Below are 20093 nucleotides of genomic sequence, written 5' to 3' on the forward strand. Positions count from 1 at the left end.
AAAGCTTTTTTTTGTTTTTATAGATACTCTACAGACAGAATCATAGGGATTATCTGAAGTTTAGCATCAAACAAGATTTTGTTTGGAAGAAACTGAAGAAATCTGGCTTTGTGAATATGATGTTTGCCCAAAAGACAAAGCGATTGTATCAAGTTATCAACTTTACTGTTAGACAATTCAAAAATGAGACCACGCTCTCTGTAAAAGGGACCTCCCAGGATAATAAGAAATAAAATAAATTAGAAAAGGACTCACACCCCTTTTTGCAAAAAGGAATATAACGGGGAAACAACTCGCGTTGAAACTCTCGGGGGTTAAATAATCGCGAGATCCACAACCTGCAGCCAGCTAAGATGTTAGCTCAGCTGGTTGTTTGTAACGACCCGTCCGCCTCGATTTTGCCGCAAAGCAAACGGAATCGGTACCGTATCGAAACGTAACTTATATCCGAGAAGCGTTGGAAGAGACAACGATGTAGTCGTCTCCTATTCGTTTTCATTCACCACTGTATGTCGATTTAGTGCGTGTGAGTTATTATGTTAAGCTTAATTTTGTGTTTTCAACACCGCACCCACCATGTTCATTTTTTATTGTGGGCTAGCTAACTAGCTAACATTTTGCTGGGAGCTAATGTTTTCATTGGAGCTGGGCAGCAGTTGTAACGTTTGAATACTAGAGAGCAACCAGTTATTAGGCTGCGCTTTTGTGTTCAATTGCTGAGCACCGTTAGCTAAATTTAACATCAAATTTGCGGATATTGCTTGCGCTGACTAGCCACATCTTCTGCTTGTAGCCTAGTAACGAGTTGGCCTGGTAACGTACGTGCGGTTCATCATGACAGGTGAGAAGATACGCACCATGCGAAAGGACCACAACAAACCTAACAAAAATGACGATATTATGGACACATACGATGAGACTTCAAACGGGACTATCCCTAACGGTACCAGTAACCATTTTAAATCGAATAAGGCTTTCCAGAAATCAGTCAAACCTTCGGTACTGCAGCAGCAACAGCAGCTCAACGAGAACAACATCAACGGCAATTCATCATCAGTTGGCACCATTGTCAATGATAACAACAAGAATCCAATCATCCTGACTAATGAGGAGTTGGAGTTCCCTGTTCATGAGTGCGTGTTCAAGGCAGATGTGAGGCGGCTCTCCTCTCTCATCAGGACCCATAGCATCTCTCAAAAAGATGTACACGGTCAGTACTCTACACTTACCTGTGTATTTTTTAAAATGCATTACATACATCTTTGAAATATTGATATCAATATTATTTATATGCACTCTTTTCTAACGTGGCTCTCTTTTCAGGGAACACACCTCTTCACCTAGCTGTGATGCTGGGCCACAAAGGTAAAGCTTAACAATGAAGTAATAATAACAATAATAATAATAATAATAATAATATCGCGTTTAATTTGAATTGCACTTTTCATTCACAGTAAATCTCAAAGTGCTACAGTGTTAAAACATATAACATATAGACAACAACAACAGTTAAGATGAGAAAGCCTTTCTGAATAAAAAGATTTTAAGCCTGTTTGAAAAGAGACCAGGGTCTGTGTTGCCCTCAGATGGTTAGGAAGGCTGTTCCACAAGTGTGGTGCGGAGCTTAGGACAGGGGGCCCAGAGGCTGCAACCAACGATTATTTTCATTATCAATTTAATCTCATGATTATTTTCTCAATTAATTGATTGGTTATGTGGTCCATAAAATGTCAAATTGTTGAAAAATGTTGCTCACTGTTTCTCAAAGCCCAAAGTGTCGTCCTCAAAAGTCTTATTTGGAAGTTCTTAAAAAATTAATTAAGACGATTGATCAGTTATCAAAATAGCTGGTGATGAATTTAATAGTTGGCAATCTCCTAAGTATTAAAATGTATTGAACTTTCTTTTCAATTTCAATAGTCTATTGTCATACACAAGATTAACCAAAACACACAGAAAGCTCCTCAGTCATTTAATCTACCAGTCTCTATTTGAATCCAGGAAATTGCACTAAATCTGCTGTGCTCTGTGACATCTGTCATAATGTGGCTTTATTGAAGCAGGTTTCAGCATCCTCATTAAAGGCCCATTTTACAGCTCTGTCAGTTCCTTGTTTTTTTTTTTTTTTTTTAGAATAGCCTACATGCTCCTGCCTTACTCAGCATGTCTCATCTGACCTCTGCAAAATAGTTGGTTTTGCAGTGCAGAATAGTGCACTCACATCAACTTTATTTCTAGACCAAAATCACAACAAATCTGCCTCATAAGGCTTTACAAACTGTACAACATGCGTGGAAAAAAACAACTCCTCTTCAGGATAGAAGTAGTAGTTGCTCAAAGTATTGTTGATGCTTAATGATCCTCAATGAATGATCTGAAAGCACTACAAAATATGCATAATGAGTGCTAAGTTTGTCATTATATGAAGATCAAAGTTAATACTGACATCTTGAAATTTACTGTTAAGTAAAGTGGTGACGGTACATAGAATAGACAATAATATAGACTTAATTACGTTTGTGTCTATCATATTTTTTGTGTTTTTCCTTCAGAATGTGCCCTCCTACTTCTGGCCCATAATGCACCTGTAAAGATAAAGAACGCACAGGGATGGAGTCCTCTAGCAGAAGCCATCAGCTATGGAGACAGGCAAATGAGTAAGTTATGTGAACATTTCTCTCTCAGACTGCTGAACAGCTGTGTGTTACTGCCTGGGTTTTCATATTTGAATGTGTTTACGGTAGCTGCGCCTGTACACCCTCACATTTTAGATCGGGCACTGCCTGTTTAATGGTCCCATACGTTTATGACAGCTAGCATGATGTCAGCTTTAGTCACTATTTGCGGGTGAGTCAGTCATTCTGACATCTTTAATGGATTTCCATATGAATGCTCATGTTGTAGCTGTGTTTATAAATGTCAGCATGATGATTACAGTGTGTTAAACGTATTTTATTGGTTTGAATTGCTCTACATTTATTTGTGTTGTTGACTGAATCAAAAACAGATTTAAGGAGGAGAAAGGAAAGCTAATTTTTATGTTATTCTCCAAGTTAATATAGTGGAGTATAAAACCTCTGGAGAGAATCTGGAGTTTCTGTCATGGGTGACCAAATCAGTTGAATTGGCCTCAGTTGGACTCCAGTCAAGCTACAGAGAACATCTCAATATAAGAAAGAATTGCAACATTTTACTTGCATTTTTAACTGATAAATCCTAAACTATACCACATCAGTGTTATGGTTAATTATGTATACAGCACTGACAAATTCTTATTTCTCTGCATCGGTCAAGTCAAGGGAGCGAAATGTTTTTAGTGTGCGAGTGACTGACTTTTTATGGGTCATTTAATTTTTTAAAGATTGCGACTGCAGTCCGAATGTCGGTCCAGTTAAAGAGCTAAAGGTGGGGATTTTCTCTGAGCGCTCGTCATCCAGATGGGTTGGAACGCAGCCTGAACGATGGCTTAGTGTTAGGAAGCCCGGAGCTTACAGCCTGGTCACTACCCTGCTTAATGATGCTGCTGCTTTTAGATCTGACATCCTGTGAAAAGAGTCAAATGACATGTGAAAGGCACCAGCTAATGGCTTTAGGATGAATTCACTGCTCTGTTCTTTTCTTGGCGCGGTGTTAATTTTGTATAGACCACTGAAGATAAAAGAAAAGATGAAGGCCAGGCTGAGAACCTCTGTGCTGGTAAAGGAAGTGAACACTGAATAATTTACAGTTATCTCAGTTTTTGTGACTAAGCCGAACTGGCTCATTTTTGTTGTCGCTAATAGGCCACATAGATAAGCTATCTGTGAATTGTCAGCATCCACTTCTTAAACAGCCTGAGAGGCATGTTTGGAGGCCCGGTAGGTTGAGAAATGACCCTCAACCTTGTTAGTATGCGTCCCGACTCTCTGCGCCTGCTGTGACAGGCTGGCTTGGGACTGGGACCAGGAGTTTCGCTTTGAGAAGGTCACATCACTCACAAGGTTGAAGGGGAGGCAGGGAGGAGGGGGGCTGAGTACATTAACATTATCAGCAAGGACATGCAAAGAAAGTCAAATTCCAGTGATAAGGTTTATTTGGGTTTAGATCTTTGGTTAAATAAAATGCAGCTTTTAGCGAAAGGGACAAATGGAGAGAAACGTGTGCTTAATGTCAAACGCACGGGTTACAGTTTTTCACGAGTCCCTGCAGTCGTGTCATCAGTCATCACCTCTCACTTTAACACATGTGCACATTGCGTCAGCAGCACTGGGTCGTCTCTGTGTGCAATGGTGAGTGCCCCGTCAGCACTTCACAGTCCAGTCCATTCTCAGTCCAGTACTTTCTCCTGGTCAAGATAACCAGGATGCATCTGAGATACAGTGTATTAATAGCAGCTATAAATCTAGCATGATTTAAGTGGTTGCTGGTCAGTTAATGTGTGAGAGAGAGAGAGCTGTACTCCATTGGACGACGGGTTGTATCATCTGATCCAATCACTGCTGTGCTAATGCATGTAATATGAAATATGTTCCCTCTGTACAGGAATCGGTTGGAGCCAAATAGAAATACATTTTTACTATATATCTCCCAAACACTGGTGCAGTGTTGAACTCAATGTTAGATTTGTGGCTTTTAATCGGAGGGTTTCTTGTGGACTTGCAAAAAATAGTATATGAAATATATGAATAACACTCAACCCTCCCTCAATATGATGCATCAGCCAACAGCGCAGGGAAAAAGTCCAAACAATACTGAGCTTTTTTAGGCTGATAAAGATGAAAAATAAAAAAATATGATGGTGATAAAATGGTCAATATTGATTTAAAATCACACACATCACATAAACAAACATTTTTGATAAGGATCCCTTTAAATTTGGTTATTAAGGAATTATGACCAAGAAATTTTACAGTTGAAAACTAAACCTGTCAGTGTTCTGTGGTGAACAAACTAGGTAATGGTGGCAGCGTTTCTAAATTCAAAACACATTTTTGGCATCTCTGTACAGAAATGTTTTTTTTTAAGGTTGTCCGATAATCTAGTTCACCAAATTCTATTCTTGTTTAGAACGACCTTATGGTGATGTAAGAATTGAACCACATACTTAACGACAGTTGATGGGACATTTTCCAGATGTGAATGTGTGTAACTGAGTTTATTCTCTCTCATCCTCTTTTCCTCAGTCACAGCCATACTGCGGAAATTAAAGCAGCAATCCAGGGAGAGTGTGGAGGATAAGAGGCCAAAACTACTGAAAGCTCTCAGGGAGGTGAGAATCACACTTGCTTCCACAGATGCTGATGCCACACCGAACTTTTACTCCATTGTATCTTGTAAAATGTCCTTAGGCTTTGATTTGCATAATTCACTATTGGCTGCCCTTAAGTATGCGCAATAACTGCTGAAATGCATAATTTGAAATCTTCACTGTACTGTGCTTTTCTTCTGACCCGTACTATGTATGTTTGAAATGTTTGCATCTTTTCTGTAGCTCGGTGACTTTTATCTGGAGCTGCATTGGGATTTTCAGAGCTGGGGTGAGTTTTCATACATGACATAAACAAAACATTGTTGTTTATCTTATTCTCACACATTATTGCAGCATGTTAGTTGTTTGAAATCATTTTCCTGATTTGTTGCTGGATGGTTCAACTGTTGCTTTACCTAAAGACTTAATTTAATGAAATAAGTGTCTTTCTTCTGTTGTCAATTCAAAACTTATAGTAGCTGAAGTCATTCACACCTTTTTCTGTATCGTAGTGCCTTTGTTGTCACGGATGCTGCCATCTGATGCTTGTAAAATCTACAAGCAGGGCATCAATATCAGGTAAGACATCAAATACTAGTTTCACAGAGTGTTGGAAGCAGCAAATGTTACAATATCCAGGTCGAGGACTTCTTTTAGACGTAAAAAGTAGGACAAAACAATCTCTCTTCGTCTCTCTCCTGATTTAGACTTGACACCACTCTCATAGACTTCACTGATATGAAATGTCAGCGCGGAGATCTTAGCTTCATTTTCAACGGCGATGCTACTCCCTCACAGTCCTTTGTGGTTCTGGACAACGAAGCAAAAGTGTACCAAAGAATACACCACGAGGTGAGGCGCTAGACGTCTGTTTCACATTGTGTCATCAGCTGTGAAATATAAAAAAAACATGACATAACCCTCATTGTTCCGCCTCAAGGAGTCAGAGATGGAGACTGAAGAAGAGGTGGATATTCTGATGAGCAGCGACGTGTACTCTGCAACTCTGTCTACAAAGTCCATCACTTTCTCCCGCAGTCAGATCGGCTGGCTCTTCAGAGAGGATAAAACAGTAAGTTTTAATTATGAAGAACGCAGAAAGTTGCAGTCTGACGTCTGAGTGATTAAAAACTTGCAGTGTGCAGAACTTGAACTTGACAACCACACTTAAAGCAGGTTAAGTTCTGCAATTCTATTTCTCCCAAAATATAAAGTGAATGAGGCCTGGTTGTTTAAAGCAGTGATTCCAGACCATTTTTACTGTATTACCATTTAAAATAAACTTGCTCTCCCTCGTCTCATGTTGCATATGACAATGAGATGTGAGTAGTTGCACAAGTGATTTTCACCTCTCCTGAGTCCTGAAGAAAAAGTGTCCAGTAGAGCTGCTGTGTGTATGTCGCCTCTCTGTGTTCAGTGGTTTTATAAACTCCAGCAGAGATTTGACTCCTCATGGGGGGGGGGGTGAGAGAATTTTTAGCCTCCGGAAAAATTGGTATTGTCCTTCCTTCAGGCTACTCCTCACTACATTTTAAGGAATCAGCAGTGAGATTGGAAATCAGTTGGTAACTTGTGATGAAATCGTACCATCTGCTCGTTTTTTCTTTTTTTTTTTTTTTTCTGTATAGGAGAGAGTTGGAAACTTCCTGGCTGACTTCTATGCAGTGAACGGTCTGGTGCTGGAGTCAAGAAAACGGCGAGAACACCTAAGTGAAGAAGACATCCTGAGGAACAAAGCCATCATGGAGAGCTTGAGTAAAGGAGGCAGCATCAGTGAACAAAACTTTGAGGTGAGCTGGAAGGAATTCAAAGTATAAAGGTGCTGTAATGACTGCGATTATGCCACTGACTGATATTTTCTCCTCCGCAGCCTGTGAGAAGGCAGTCCCTCACAGCTCCAGCCCCAAACACTATTTCTTGGGAAGAGTACATCACCGCAGAGCACGGAAAGTAAGCATCTTCGTCTTTTTCTACAATTTCATCAGTCTTTGTTATAATTAGACATTTATTCAGGGCAGTTACAAGAAATCCTTTATAAATTCTTAATCTGAAATCCATTTGAACCACCGAGGATCATAAAAAGCAACGTCTTGGTGTGTTTGTCTCTGTCTTCCCTCCTTCAGGCCACCTCATCTTGGGAGAGAGCTTGTGTGCAAGGAAAGCAAGAAGAACTTCAAAGCCACTGTAGCCATGAGCCAGGATTTCCCTCTAGGCATCGAGTCGTAAGTACATCCCTTCCTCCTTAGATCTATTTACAAAGCTCTCTGCACAGATTGATCTTGGGTGAATACGCTTGGATACACGTGGGATTTTTTTTTAGAAGAAGGGCGGTATATAGATGAAATGATTCATATCAGATAATTGGGCCAGGTAGACAGAAAGGCTTCACTTGATTGTGTGGGACAGCCAGCAATTAGACGATAACAATATCAGCTGCTCCTCCATGCAACAAAAAAATATATCTGTTTTCGATATTATTTAACCCAACAAGGACACCACGTTAGTTGGGGAAATAAATGTATTTCTCTGTCATTGCCTCGGCACATATGTCTTATCTCGTGTACCGGAAAACTTGCTGCATTTGTGTCAGGTTGAATTGTGTTGTGTCACTTATTCTCTAAGGCTGCTCCTTGATCTACTGTGTCCTGTGCACCTCATTTGTGCATTTCTTTGGCCAAACGAATCAATGTAAATGTTGATTTTTAGCCGCGCTTGTACAGGATGATATTAGAGCTGCAACGATTAGCCGATTAATCGATCAGAAGAGAGTCAGTGAGAATTTGTAGCTTTTCTCAGTCTTAAATTACTGTAACTTTAATATTTGTTTTAATTTAATTTAATATTTAAGACATTTTAGGGCATCGCGTCGGGCTCCAGGATGTTGTTAGAAAAGAAGAAATTATAGAAAAACAGATAAAAATATAAACAACAATAAAAGTTCAAGCCACACAAATGACAGGAAATAAAAAAGTAGAAGCATTTTTTACTTTGTGCAGCCAAGAATAGTATGAAAGTTCGTCTTCAGAAGTCCTGATCATGGAGAGAGAGGTTCATGATCTCTTTTACACTGAGTAGAAAAGGAGCTTTGATTCAAACAGGACGTGGTTTGTTTTGTGTTTATGATGTTACAGCGCAGTAAAATATTACGGGGACATAATGAAGTAAATTGCTTTATCTCCTCGACTGGATGAACCTTAATGGAGCAATAAAACCTCACCCTTTATTATAGCTAATGGGTTTTTTAATGTGATTTTGTGCTTATGTAATGTTAAAAAATGCTGTATTTACTACTCTTATAATGTTAAATTTCATTTCATTAATCACCAAAAAGGGGCCGATGCTACAATAGTAGAGAAATGATTTTGTAACAGATTATATATCGCCTGAAGAAAGATTTATTTTACAGCAGTGTAGCCATGCTGATTAGTTTTAATTTTAGCCATTAGAGAATCTTTTAAGTGTTACTGTTTGATGTGATAGAAAATCAGTGTTTGTCTGAAGCCTGAGAACCAATATAACTGATATATCACAACACAAATGATTTATTTATTCCAATGATTCCCAACCTGGAGGTCTGAACCCCGCAAGAAGTCATAAGACAGATTTGATGGGTGGCCAGATGATGAACAAATAATAATGTGATACAAAAGATATTTCTGCTACACAATTTTTTGTAACTTTTCATTAAATTATTGCTTTTCTACAGTGAAACACTGGACAGTTTTACTGTAAAACCTATTAAAATGAAACTCACAGACATACACAACCTGTGAAAAAGGCTCAGAAGTCGACATTGCTTCTCCTTAAAGGGTCACGAGCCAAAAAACCCATGAACCACTGATTTATTCCATAATTGTTCATACAGGTTTAGTCCCGTTCAGACTCACCTGTTTGCTCTTGTCGTCTGTACCTGACAGGAAATGTTGGCAAAGAAAAGAAACTAAACAATTTGCTTACTCACTCTCCTCTGCCTCCAGGTTACTAAATGTGTTGGAGGTCATCGCCCCGTTCAAGCATTTCAACAAACTCAGAGAATTTGTTCAGATGAAACTTCCGCCCGGGTTTCCAGTCAAACTCGGTACGTGTGTGTCGACCTACCACCGTGGGAGGGTGAGCTTGAAGGGGGAACGATCACAAAATAACCTTTTCTTCTGTTCTCTCCCTCACAGACATCCCTGTCTTCCCCACTATCACAGCAACTGTCACCTTTCAGGAATTCCGCTACGATGAATTTGAAGAGTCTATTTTCTTCATCCCCACCGAATACAAAGAAGATCCCAGCCGCTTCCCCGACCTCTGACCTGTAAACACAACTGACACACACAGGAAATGACCAGCGAATATGTTTAGGGAAACAAAAATGAGGAATTCTGTATTGTTTTATTCCTATAAATATATATTACCAGTTTAAAAAGAAAAAAAGAAAAAAGAAAAAAGGGAACTGGTCTTATTGATCAGTTATTGTTCATTTTGCTGACGGATCCAAAGCAAATCAATGCAAGTAGATGTTACAGAGCGCCATCTCACATATAGATGCGTATCGGCAGTCGTTTTTGTGAAATGAGTGATAGCTTTCATTGTACTCGCTGTTCGCCGACTGAGCAGTTAAATCTGTGCTGCTGTTTTCTCCTGTGAAAGCTGTCAGACAACGCGGCCTGGACTCGTCATCGTCACTATTTTGATGACTATATCTACTCTCCCCTTATCTCCGAGGACTGACAACTGAATTCTCATTCTTGAAACTGCACTGACAGCGTCATCTGTAAATAATTCACCCTCTCATCTGTACTTCATAACAAAAACAATCACAAAAATATAGCTATATCCTCAAACTGAGCTCAATATTCATTTATAAATTATGTATTATATATATATATCTATATATATATCTATACTCATGGAGTAACACTGTGTAGCAATACATTTCCAGTACTTAAGAATGTTTTTAACCAGCTGGGAGAAGGTTTAGCATAAAACACATTCTTAACAGTTCGATATTCAAGCCTTTTCCCCGGTTCAGGACGCAAGCTCCTGTATTTTCAGGTTAGCTCATGTTACCTCTCGGCCGTCTCCATGTTTGTCGTGATAGTATGAATTCTGTGCTCGGTGTGAGTGAATAATTGTACTGTATCAAGGATTGTCGTATGTACGTTTGTGTGTGGGAGAACCCAGATGGGATATCAGGGAAACTGTTCTTAGTTTAATACTGCACTGATATTAAGTATATTTAAGGCATGCTATGGCTGTGTTGGCCTATCGGATCACATGCATCTTTAAGCTATATTCTCTGAACATTTGTTACATTACCTGCAGACTTATTGGTATTTAGATTAAGGAAGAACTGAAAATTGTAACACTAACACTTTGAAACACCTTTATAGTGCTTATAAAATCTCTCCTTAATGGTTGTCTGCATATAATTTTCCATTTTTGTTTTTTTTTTTTGTTTTTTTACCAAGGAGAGTTAACTAAGCTGTGAAGTTGATATTGCTGGATATCCCAAAACTGTCCAGAGGAGAAATAATATGATACATTGATGAGTTGTCTCTGGCTTCAGCTAATATGTATTGCAACCATACCTACTTCACATCCCTTTAAATAAAGCACCAGCATCATGTTTCAATTGACTTTGTGTAAGTATAATTAAAAGACAGCGTTCTATACGAGGCCTCCGAAAGGGGTGATGATGTATATTGTAACATGAGCTGATAGAAATTTGTCAGGCATCAGATATTTTGCCATGTGGTTTAATCGTGGTATCCATCCCACTGATATGCTTGAGTTTATTAGATTGGTGTGGGCAATGTTGCAAATCAGTGAGCAGCACTGTTAAATGGCTATATTGGATTTTTATGTGATTTTTGCATAAATGTAATGAAGTACCTTTAATTGCCAGGTTGTTAAATCACTGGATTGTCCTAAAACTGGTCATTATAATCATTAATAATGTCTAAATTGTTTTTGTAGAAAATACATCTTAATATAAACATACTGTGATATACATTTAAATACTGACAGGATTTTATGCATTTCATCCAACTGTACATCCAAATGCCTGAGGTTGGATGATATAAATTTGTCTACCCATCAAAAATCAAATATTGTTTATCAGTGGAGTAAAGATTTAGAGCTTTCACTTTAGTATAAAAATACTCCCTTACAAATAAAAGTCATGCATTCAAAATGATACACAAGTAAATGTAGATAATATCAGATAAATGATCTGCAAGTATCAGAAGTACTCAGTATGCAGAATGATCCTTGTTTTAGTGAAATGTATTTATGGGTTTTTATTGTTTAACCATTAATGTGTAGAAGTTATTTTTATAAAATGAAGCTGTTTAACTTTATTATACACAGTTTGAATGTAATCAGGAGCAACAAGTCATATTTTATAAACTGATAAAGTATAAAAGTAGCACAAAAGAATACAAGTACCACAACACTGTACTGAAGTAAATGTACTTAGTTACATTCAACTACTGCATATGTCCAACATCCACTCATGCGGAAGCATAAATTCAAAGTCTTGCTTCTCCAAATAGGCTTTATTATATAAAAGAAATACTTGATAAAACAATCAACGCTTTCAAATAACAAGAAGCAAATGTAGTAACTGTGTTTCGATAAGGTGAAAGAGGTCTGAGCAACACATCACGATACTCAACATAAATGAAAAGATACAATATGTGAAGAAATGACAACACAAGCTCAAGAAAAGCAGAGCAAGCTTCCTTCCAGTTTCAACTGATTACATTTGTAGAGGCGAATGGAACGAAACGCCACAAACCAAGAGAAATACAATATATCATTAGGAAAACTCGAGGCAAAAATGACTTAACAATTCTGCAAGAGACGGCTCTTCTGTGCGGAAAAAAACAAAACATTTCGAGCACACTTCACATTTCAGATTAACCCCCAGTGGGGGCAAAGTCGTAACAAGTTCACAACCAAAACTGAGAGATAATGTGGGACAAAGCAGGACGGAACACTCAGTCGCTGACATCCATGTCTTCTTCGTGGTGATCATCACCGTTGACTTTAGCCTGCTTCACGGGCCGCGCTGTGCCGTTACCTTCTACAGACTGAGGGGACAGAGCGGAGTCATCCGAATCCTTCCTGTCCTCCCTCTCCTTCTCGCTGTCGTAGCCTTGTTCCTCTTCATCGTAATCCCTGGTGATCTGCGGAGGGAAACCGATGGACATGACGTTTTAAAGCGCTGGTTTACATCAGACCAGCAATATACTAGGACGTTAACTGTTTAAGATGCCGACCTTTACATCGCCTTTCTCTCCATCCAATTTCCTCTCCCGCTCTCGGTCTTTGTCTTTACTTCTCCTTTTCTTGCTGATGGAGCGCTCACGTTCGTCTCTACCGCGCTCCTTATCACTCCTGCGGTCCCGGTCCCTTTCCTTGTCCCTTTTCTTCTCCTTCTTGTGCCTGAACAGGGTGGAGAGAAAAGGTCAGGTTTGTCATAGAATATCCAAAAAAAGGAGCTTCCCTGGATGTGCCTACAAATGAAATTTAATTATTGTTTTAAAAGGTTCACTTCTTCAGGATTTTAAAATAGGCATTAGCTACAAATACTTCACATCAGCACACTAGTACTTGGTGTTCACCTGAATAATAAGCTGACCTGGGCTGACAATGCAAATATAATAAAGGACAGAGCAGACTATCTGCTGAGGTGACTCAGGTCTTTTGGAGTTTCAGGGAGCACTCCTTAGGACTTTTTTTTTTTTTTTAACTCTAGACTTAACAGACTGGTTAAGAAGGCTAGCTCTGTCCTGGGATGCCCCCTCGATCCAGTGGAGGTGGTGAGAGAAAGGAGAATGATGGCTAAGCGATCATCTCTGATGGAGAACATGTCCCACCTCGTGCATCTGACAACACTGGGCAGCTCCTTCAGTGACAGGCTGCTTCACCCGCGGTGTGTGAAGGACACTGCAGGTCCTTCTTTCATGCTGCTGTCAGACTTTACTATCAGCACTGCTCCCAGGAGACCACACACACACACCAAAACTGACAAATTCACTCACAGGCAATATCAATGTATACTTAACTCAGCTGTTGAGTCTGTTATTTATTATATCTTGCTTTTTTTTACTGATGCTTCTTGCCCTTTTAGCTGTTTGTTGCTGTAACACTGGACATTTCCCCGCTGTGGGATTAATAAAGGATTATCTTATCTTATTTTATCTAACCTTCGAGGAGATGGAGACCTGGAAATTCTCCTTTTTGGTGACTTCTTAGGAGATCGGCTGCTGCTGCGACTTCTCCTGCGTCTCCTGTGTGGCACAACAGGAAACAAAATGAGAAGTTAATACTCTCACTTGAAAAACAAAGAACTCTGGGAAGTGACAGTATAAAAGTTTGTGCATCCGTTTGACTAAATTCCACCTAAGCACATGAAGACCCCGACTCTACTGACCGGCTCACGCTGCGTGACCTCCTGGTGGTGCTGTAGCTTTTAGGTGGCGTTTTGGATCTTCTTCTCCCCGAGTCGTCTTTCTTTCTATCTCTGTGAATAAATCGAATGTTTTAAATTCAGACAGGCTCAGTCCTCAACTGTTAATCCATCAAAGCGGGCTCAAAATCTGGCTTTTACAGTTAACTCACCTGGATCTGCTCCTAGATCGTCTGTTTCGTTCTCTGGAGTGGCTCCGTCTCCTGCGTGGGCTTTTGGAGCGCCTCCTGCTTCTCGAGGTTGATCGTCGCCTTGATTTGCTCCTGGTTCGCCTGCAACCAAACATTCACAGACTATTTAAACTTTATTCTCAACATACAAAATGCTTGTCCATTTCAAAAGTTCATAAACAGCAGTTATCACCTGTGTCTTGAACGCGATCTGGACCTCCTTCTTCTGGATCTGGACCGGGAGCGCTTCTTTTTACTCTCCTTATCTGCAGGACAGCAAAAGCAGACATGGATTAGTATTTTTTAAAGCTGCAGTATTACATGATCAACCAGGGCAAAGGAAATAGAAAAATAAAGTGATTTTAATTATCAATACTCAACACCACAATAAAGAGAAAACATCCTCTAAACTTTTGTGCACTCACTTCCTGGTTCAATAGCAGCAGAAATGAGCGACTGGGCCTCTCGGACCCTCTTCATGGCCTCTTCGATTTCTTTATTAGATGAGTCAGCCTTCAGTCCTGGATTCAGGTTTAAGCCTGCAGCCAAGGGATTCAGTCTAGACAAAGGGATATTAATTAGATGATTCTTCATTACAACAAACAAACTAACATATTTATTTCTTTCCCTGGTGTTAAACCTGCATTCAGGTATAATTTTCAGGGGACAAATGAGCTTCTTTATACTGACTTACTTTGGATCTGTCATGAGCTTCAACAGTTGGTCGGCAGCCTGTAAAGAGACAAAGAAGGGTAAAGGTTTGTCTAATCAAATATACTGCATATTCAACTTAACGTGGTTTAACATTATTCATTATCAGTCAAGAAGACCTCTCACCTGGGGATTCATATTGGGTCCTGGGAATCCAAATGCAGCCATTGCATCCATGTTTGGACCACCGAAGGGGTTCGCTCCAATCTGAAATAAAAATTAAAAACACACACACAGCATGTAAAGGTACTTTTGTTATGCCAGTCTATTGTTGAGACCTTGACAAGTGCTCATGTACTGAAATTAGAGTTAGTATCATTATCTCCACATTTTGACAGATGTGGCCATTATTAATGTTTCAGTTGCAAATCATCACACAAAAGACATCGCCTACAGACAACTGTCAATTTTCAAATTTGAAACCTGCCACTTTTAACTATCCAATCTATTAACTATTGACCTTCATTTCCCCCCGCCTACTGACATTCTCACTTTGGACCTCTAAGAAGGAAAAGACTGAAACTAAACAAGAAAAATGGATCTTGTGGTAAAACTGTTTTGTCAGCTTCTGTTTCCAAGGTCAAAAAACGAACTTTGAAACTCAACTTTTAAGCCAACATGGATGAAAAGGCCTTGAAGTGTTCAGGAAACTAATACAACTACAATTCCTGTGACAACTGGGCAAACTCCTGCTGCTGGTGAAGCTCATGTTATATTATTGAAAGCTCCAGAACGTGACACACTATTGTGTTGTAATAACATTTTTACATTTTATGCAATGTGACAACAGCAAAGTTTGGTGCTTGACCTCACAAAATTACTATCTGACCGTATATTTTCCCCATGGTTAGAGAACTGGTGCCAAACAGTGAGTTTGAATTCTTACAGGTGGATTGGGGATGGGGTTGGGCGTTGGAAGAAGTCCTCCTCCTGGCAGAATTCCTGCAACAGCATTTGCTGGCGCCAACAGTGACAAAGCTTTAGCCTCATCTGGAATAGAGCCTACAGGGAAATAAAAACAAGCATTAGGAGAGAACAACATCCCCTCACGCATCAACTATAGAGAAGACATTTTTGAAAAAAAGACAAAAAAAGTCTTCACACTGCATTTCTTCAAATTAGGTTCAAAATGGTTACCTTATAGATCTGAGAAGACTTCCCTTAATTCAACATAATCATTTGCAGTGACATAACTATTGCTGGAATAAATCACACTACTCCAATGAACACTGCCAAGAATATATCACCTGAACGTGTTTTTTAAGTCATGAACCAAACGTTAGCAAGCACAGCTGCTTCTCCAGTTGGGTGTGCCCTCAATTTTCATATAGACGTTTACTGAAACAAGCGACTCACGTTGGCGGCTTCGCTACTAAAAGCACACAGAGAAAAATCGAGATACACACAACAAAGAGAAATTTAGGGATTTGGCAAGAACACTATACAAGCCATCAGTGTCTACTTACCAAAAACACATATCAGAGGATATAGTGGAAAATACTAAATGACAAGAGCAGAATTCAGGGTAGGTAGCGTGTCTGCTGTACATCATTATTCTAGTATCCTTACCTGTCACTGCATCAATTAACCAAACCTAGACAGAGGATGACTGGTTTGATTAATTTGTGCTACCACAGTCAAATTAAAAAAAAGTATCTTTATGTGCAAAATTCCTCTGATTTCATTTGTAAAAATGGGCCCAAATAAACAATTAAACACCTCATAATCATCTCATAGAAAATCCACTCCCAAAACAACTTTCACAAAGAGACATAACCAAAATTTGGACACACAACAATGACAACATGTAAATAAAAGAGCACACTGGAGAGAGAAATTGCTGCAGGAGACAAAACTGTTGGATGGTATTTTCAGCAGGGCCTGGTATACAGGACTGGCTGAGCCAGGAAAAAGAACTGTAAAACACAACAACAAAAGAAGACCACTGTTAAAAAGAATATTGTACCAACATTGTGTCATGTCGGGTGGGCATCTTAGACAACTTAAGACGAGATGTAGTACGACTATCATACAAGATAACCAATCATTGACTCAGGTTCCCCTTGTAATCCCCAAATTATTATTAATTAGTCAACCAAAAACACCCACTCTTTTTGTATAGCCTTTGGCCAACAGACCAAAATAACTTACTGCCTTTCAATTTTATTTCATAGTGTCTATTATTTCATTTGACTGGATATTCACATGTGTATTCACAGAGTGGCTCAAAGATGTGTTTTTGAACAAATATGGAAGTCTAAGTTAAGCTATGTCAGGCTTTGGCTACATAGACAAAACTTGTTAGATTAAGTAGATGTTAGTTTTGTTTCTTTCATGGTATTTGTTGACATTAAAGATATATGAATATAATATTGACAGCCTTATCCTTTGAGAAACAATACTTATGCCATCGAGCGAATGGCTAAGCAGTGTTTAATAGTGCAGAGTGAGCACTCTTTCAGGTTATGCCCCCAATATCTGACCGTCTCAACTAAACCACCTAGGAAAGATCAAATTAGGCAGAAGAAAAGAGCAAAGAGAAGGCAGAGAAAGAACAGAGGACACAAAAAGAGAGAGGGGTGGGGCTTGAATGCTTCCTGGCCTTTGCATATGTCTACAATCCCCTGTTGGCAGGCAGAGGACCACTTTCAGCCATCAACGAGGGGGCTGCTTTTGCCTTCTTCACTACAAAAACCACACACACACACACACATACACACACACAAATAACAGAGAGAAGTTTAACAGAGGATAGTCCAATATGGGGGAGAAAATAAAATGCATATGGTTAAAGTGTTTACACAACTTCACTTCTCAACTTTGAGGTGTCTGCGGCGCCCACAGCTTGGAAATGTTCAACTCCTAGTCTGTGCAGCAGATTTTGGTATACTGCGCTTTCTAAATATAAAGCAAATTGTTGTAGGCAGAAACATAAAGCCAGATATGTATTTTGCCAAAGAAATTAAATCCAATATATCAGGAGAATTGCACTGTAGATGTGGGATACGTTACCACAGTATACCAAAAATCTGACATCAGAGGTCTGCTTTCCACACTTCTTCCATGAGATATGGACGATGGGAGGGAGTGTCATTTACATGTCATTCACAAATAATCTAAATCAGCGTACTGACTTGCTCAATGCACAAATGGGAAGATGAAATCTTTCTTTTTTTTTTTTTTTTACTCTTTTACATTGTCTCTATTCAAGAGTCATGCCACTCAATCGACAAGGACCACTCATACATGGGAATCATCATGAGACAAACCTTCAGCAAACGGGACCACGATCAAAGCTCTGTCAACAAACACGGTGTTTGTCAGATGTTGAGACACTCCGACAGACTCTGGCTCCTGGAACTTCACAAAGCACACCCGTGACGTCACTGGCATAGGAGAATCACTGAGGAAATAAAAATATGTTGCATTAAATAACATGTAAGATCTGGAAAAAGCCTCTTTGTTTTATTGTGTCTCATGTCACTCTAATATGGTCAAATTATGGGTTAGTTATGACAATTATTAGTCACAATTATGACAGTTTTGACTCGGGCTGCAACTATTTCATTATTGAGTGATCTGTTTATTGTCTCTATTAATTAAATAATAATGATTATTCCATAAAAAAAGTCAGAAAATAATAATAAAAAAATAACAATCACAATTTGCCAGAGTTCAAGAGGATTTAAAATTGTTTGTTTTGTTTGACCAACAGAGAAAACATTAACAATAACATAAAACTAATCATTTTATTACTACTTGCAATTTATTCAGACACAATTTCTTCCCGACTGCAGCTGGTTTCATCAACAAGGCCCGGGACTCCCACTGACAGGGACTCTATCCCCCCATAGACACTACACGTTATACTAACATAAAAATGTCATCATCTGCATGTGCGTGTTATATTAACACAACTATTCGTAATTTTACATTTGCACATTACATGTACCGTTTATACTATTTTATACTGTGAACTTTTACACATTCATGGACTATATCTAGTACAGTTCAATAGCCCTTTTCACTTTGAATATATTTTTACTATATTTACAATATTTCACATTTTAATTGTATATTTTTTTATATCGTTATAGCACCTATCTTTTGTAGTAGTGGTATTTTTCTCTTACTTTGTATAGGTACCTGTGTTTTCTCTTACCTCCTATTTTATGCAACTCAACACCAAGGCAAATTCCTTGTATGAGTAAACAAGGGCTGGGCAATATATCACTATTATTATTATTATTATATGGATATCTTGATATAAGACTAGATTTCGTCTTATATTTTGGATATCGTAATATCATGATATGGCATAAGTGTTGTCTTTTCCTGGTTTTAAAGGCTCCGTTACAGTAAAGTGACATAATTTTCTGAACTTACCAGACTGTTCTAGTTTTATTTGCCTTTACCCACTCAGTCATATAATCCACATTACTGATGATTATTTATCAAAAATTTCATTGTGTAAATATTTTGTGAAAGCACCAATAGTTATCCCTACAATGTTGTTGCAATATTGATATTGAGGTATTTGGTCAAAAATATTGTGATATTTGATTTTGACGATATCACCCAGCCCTGGTGTAAAACTTACTTGGAAATAAAGCTGTTTCTGATTATGATTATGAAGTATTGGAAAATAATAAAAAGTTTGAATTATCTTATAATTTAGACTTAGAAAGTAAATATTTTGACTCTAGCTATGTCATATTATACTGACTCACCATGAATATTTTTTATATAATTTTTTTTTATTTTTCTGTCAGAAATGAACTTCCATACTATCATTATGCTGTAGAGAGGAAAATGTTTTATTTCACCATTGTGAATATTTAACTTAAATACTGGGTTAACATCACAAGAGAGACGACTATTGTGTTCATTACTTTACTTATACCACATGAAATTTCAATGACTCCTTGTTACTACACGTATTGAACTTTTATAATCATTTAGACACAACCAAGAAGCCATTATTACAATGAAAACAACACAGCTGAACAGCTTCTTTAGTACATTGGGTTAGTGTTAGCTACAATTCTGGTTAGCATGTCAGGCCTACGTTTCCGTCAAGATACACTGTTTAACAAACTATACAGCTGGTTTGTGAGTGCTTTATTACTAACGTTAACTTGTAAATCACCACTTAGTTTACTCACTCTGGTGGAAATAACTTCAGTTCGTCGATGGTTCCCAGAAAACCGAACAGTGTTCTCATCTGTTCCGATGTTGTGCTCGGCGACACATTTGTCACCTGGACTACCTTCGTAGTGTAACTCATTTTTTACGACTAAAACAGCACAAACAATAACACTAAGGTTAACCACTTAGCTTTAATTACAGTAAAGCTTGTCCGCTGGTTTTAAAATGAGTCTGTCAGCCGATAATTAGCTAGCAAGCTGTTAGCTTTCGACTACAACAACAGACTAGCTATAATTATCGAACGAAGTGCGCATGCGCAGACTTGAACTCCAATGTTGTGAAAATTAAGTTCACACACATAAAACCATCT

At 38.6% G+C, this 20093-nt stretch overlaps 2 protein-coding genes across 3 annotated transcripts; one reads left to right on the plus strand and one right to left on the minus strand.

Moving 5' to 3' along the window:
* Nucleotides 1-179: 179 nt before the first annotated feature.
* Nucleotides 180-10854, plus strand: LOC122993891 (ankyrin repeat domain-containing protein 13C-like). The gene is made up of 13 exons (XM_044368333.1): nucleotides 180-1210; nucleotides 1324-1365; nucleotides 2553-2657; nucleotides 5163-5248; nucleotides 5471-5516; nucleotides 5740-5806; nucleotides 5935-6079; nucleotides 6168-6299; nucleotides 6856-7017; nucleotides 7098-7177; nucleotides 7351-7449; nucleotides 9205-9305; nucleotides 9397-10854. The coding sequence occupies exons 1-13, from the start codon at nucleotides 835-837 to the stop codon at nucleotides 9525-9527; spliced, it is 1572 nt and encodes a 523-aa protein (XP_044224268.1). The 5' UTR covers nucleotides 180-834; the 3' UTR covers nucleotides 9528-10854.
* Nucleotides 10655-20049, minus strand: LOC122993892 (serine/arginine-rich splicing factor 11-like). 2 transcript variants are annotated; one of them, XM_044368336.1, is made up of 12 exons: nucleotides 19741-20049; nucleotides 15823-17978; nucleotides 15462-15577; nucleotides 14702-14782; nucleotides 14559-14596; nucleotides 14290-14423; nucleotides 14058-14130; nucleotides 13847-13966; nucleotides 13659-13748; nucleotides 13432-13515; nucleotides 12502-12667; nucleotides 10655-12408 (listed from the first exon to the last, which is right to left on the minus strand). In XM_044368336.1, exons 4-12 carry the CDS (start codon nucleotides 14750-14752, stop codon nucleotides 12220-12222), a joined length of 945 nt encoding a protein of 314 aa, XP_044224271.1. In that variant the 5' UTR covers nucleotides 14753-14782; nucleotides 15462-15577; nucleotides 15823-17978; nucleotides 19741-20049; the 3' UTR covers nucleotides 10655-12219. The 2 variants fall into 2 exon arrangements, with proteins under 2 accessions (XP_044224271.1, XP_044224269.1); XM_044368334.1 differs by having other exon boundaries at nucleotides 17845-17978; nucleotides 19741-20030.
* Between the last annotated feature and the right edge of the window lie 44 nt (nucleotides 20050-20093).

This window comes from Thunnus albacares, chromosome 12 (genome assembly GCF_914725855.1).
Source record: "Thunnus albacares chromosome 12, fThuAlb1.1, whole genome shotgun sequence".
Classification (NCBI taxonomy): domain Eukaryota; kingdom Metazoa; phylum Chordata; class Actinopteri; order Scombriformes; family Scombridae; genus Thunnus; species Thunnus albacares.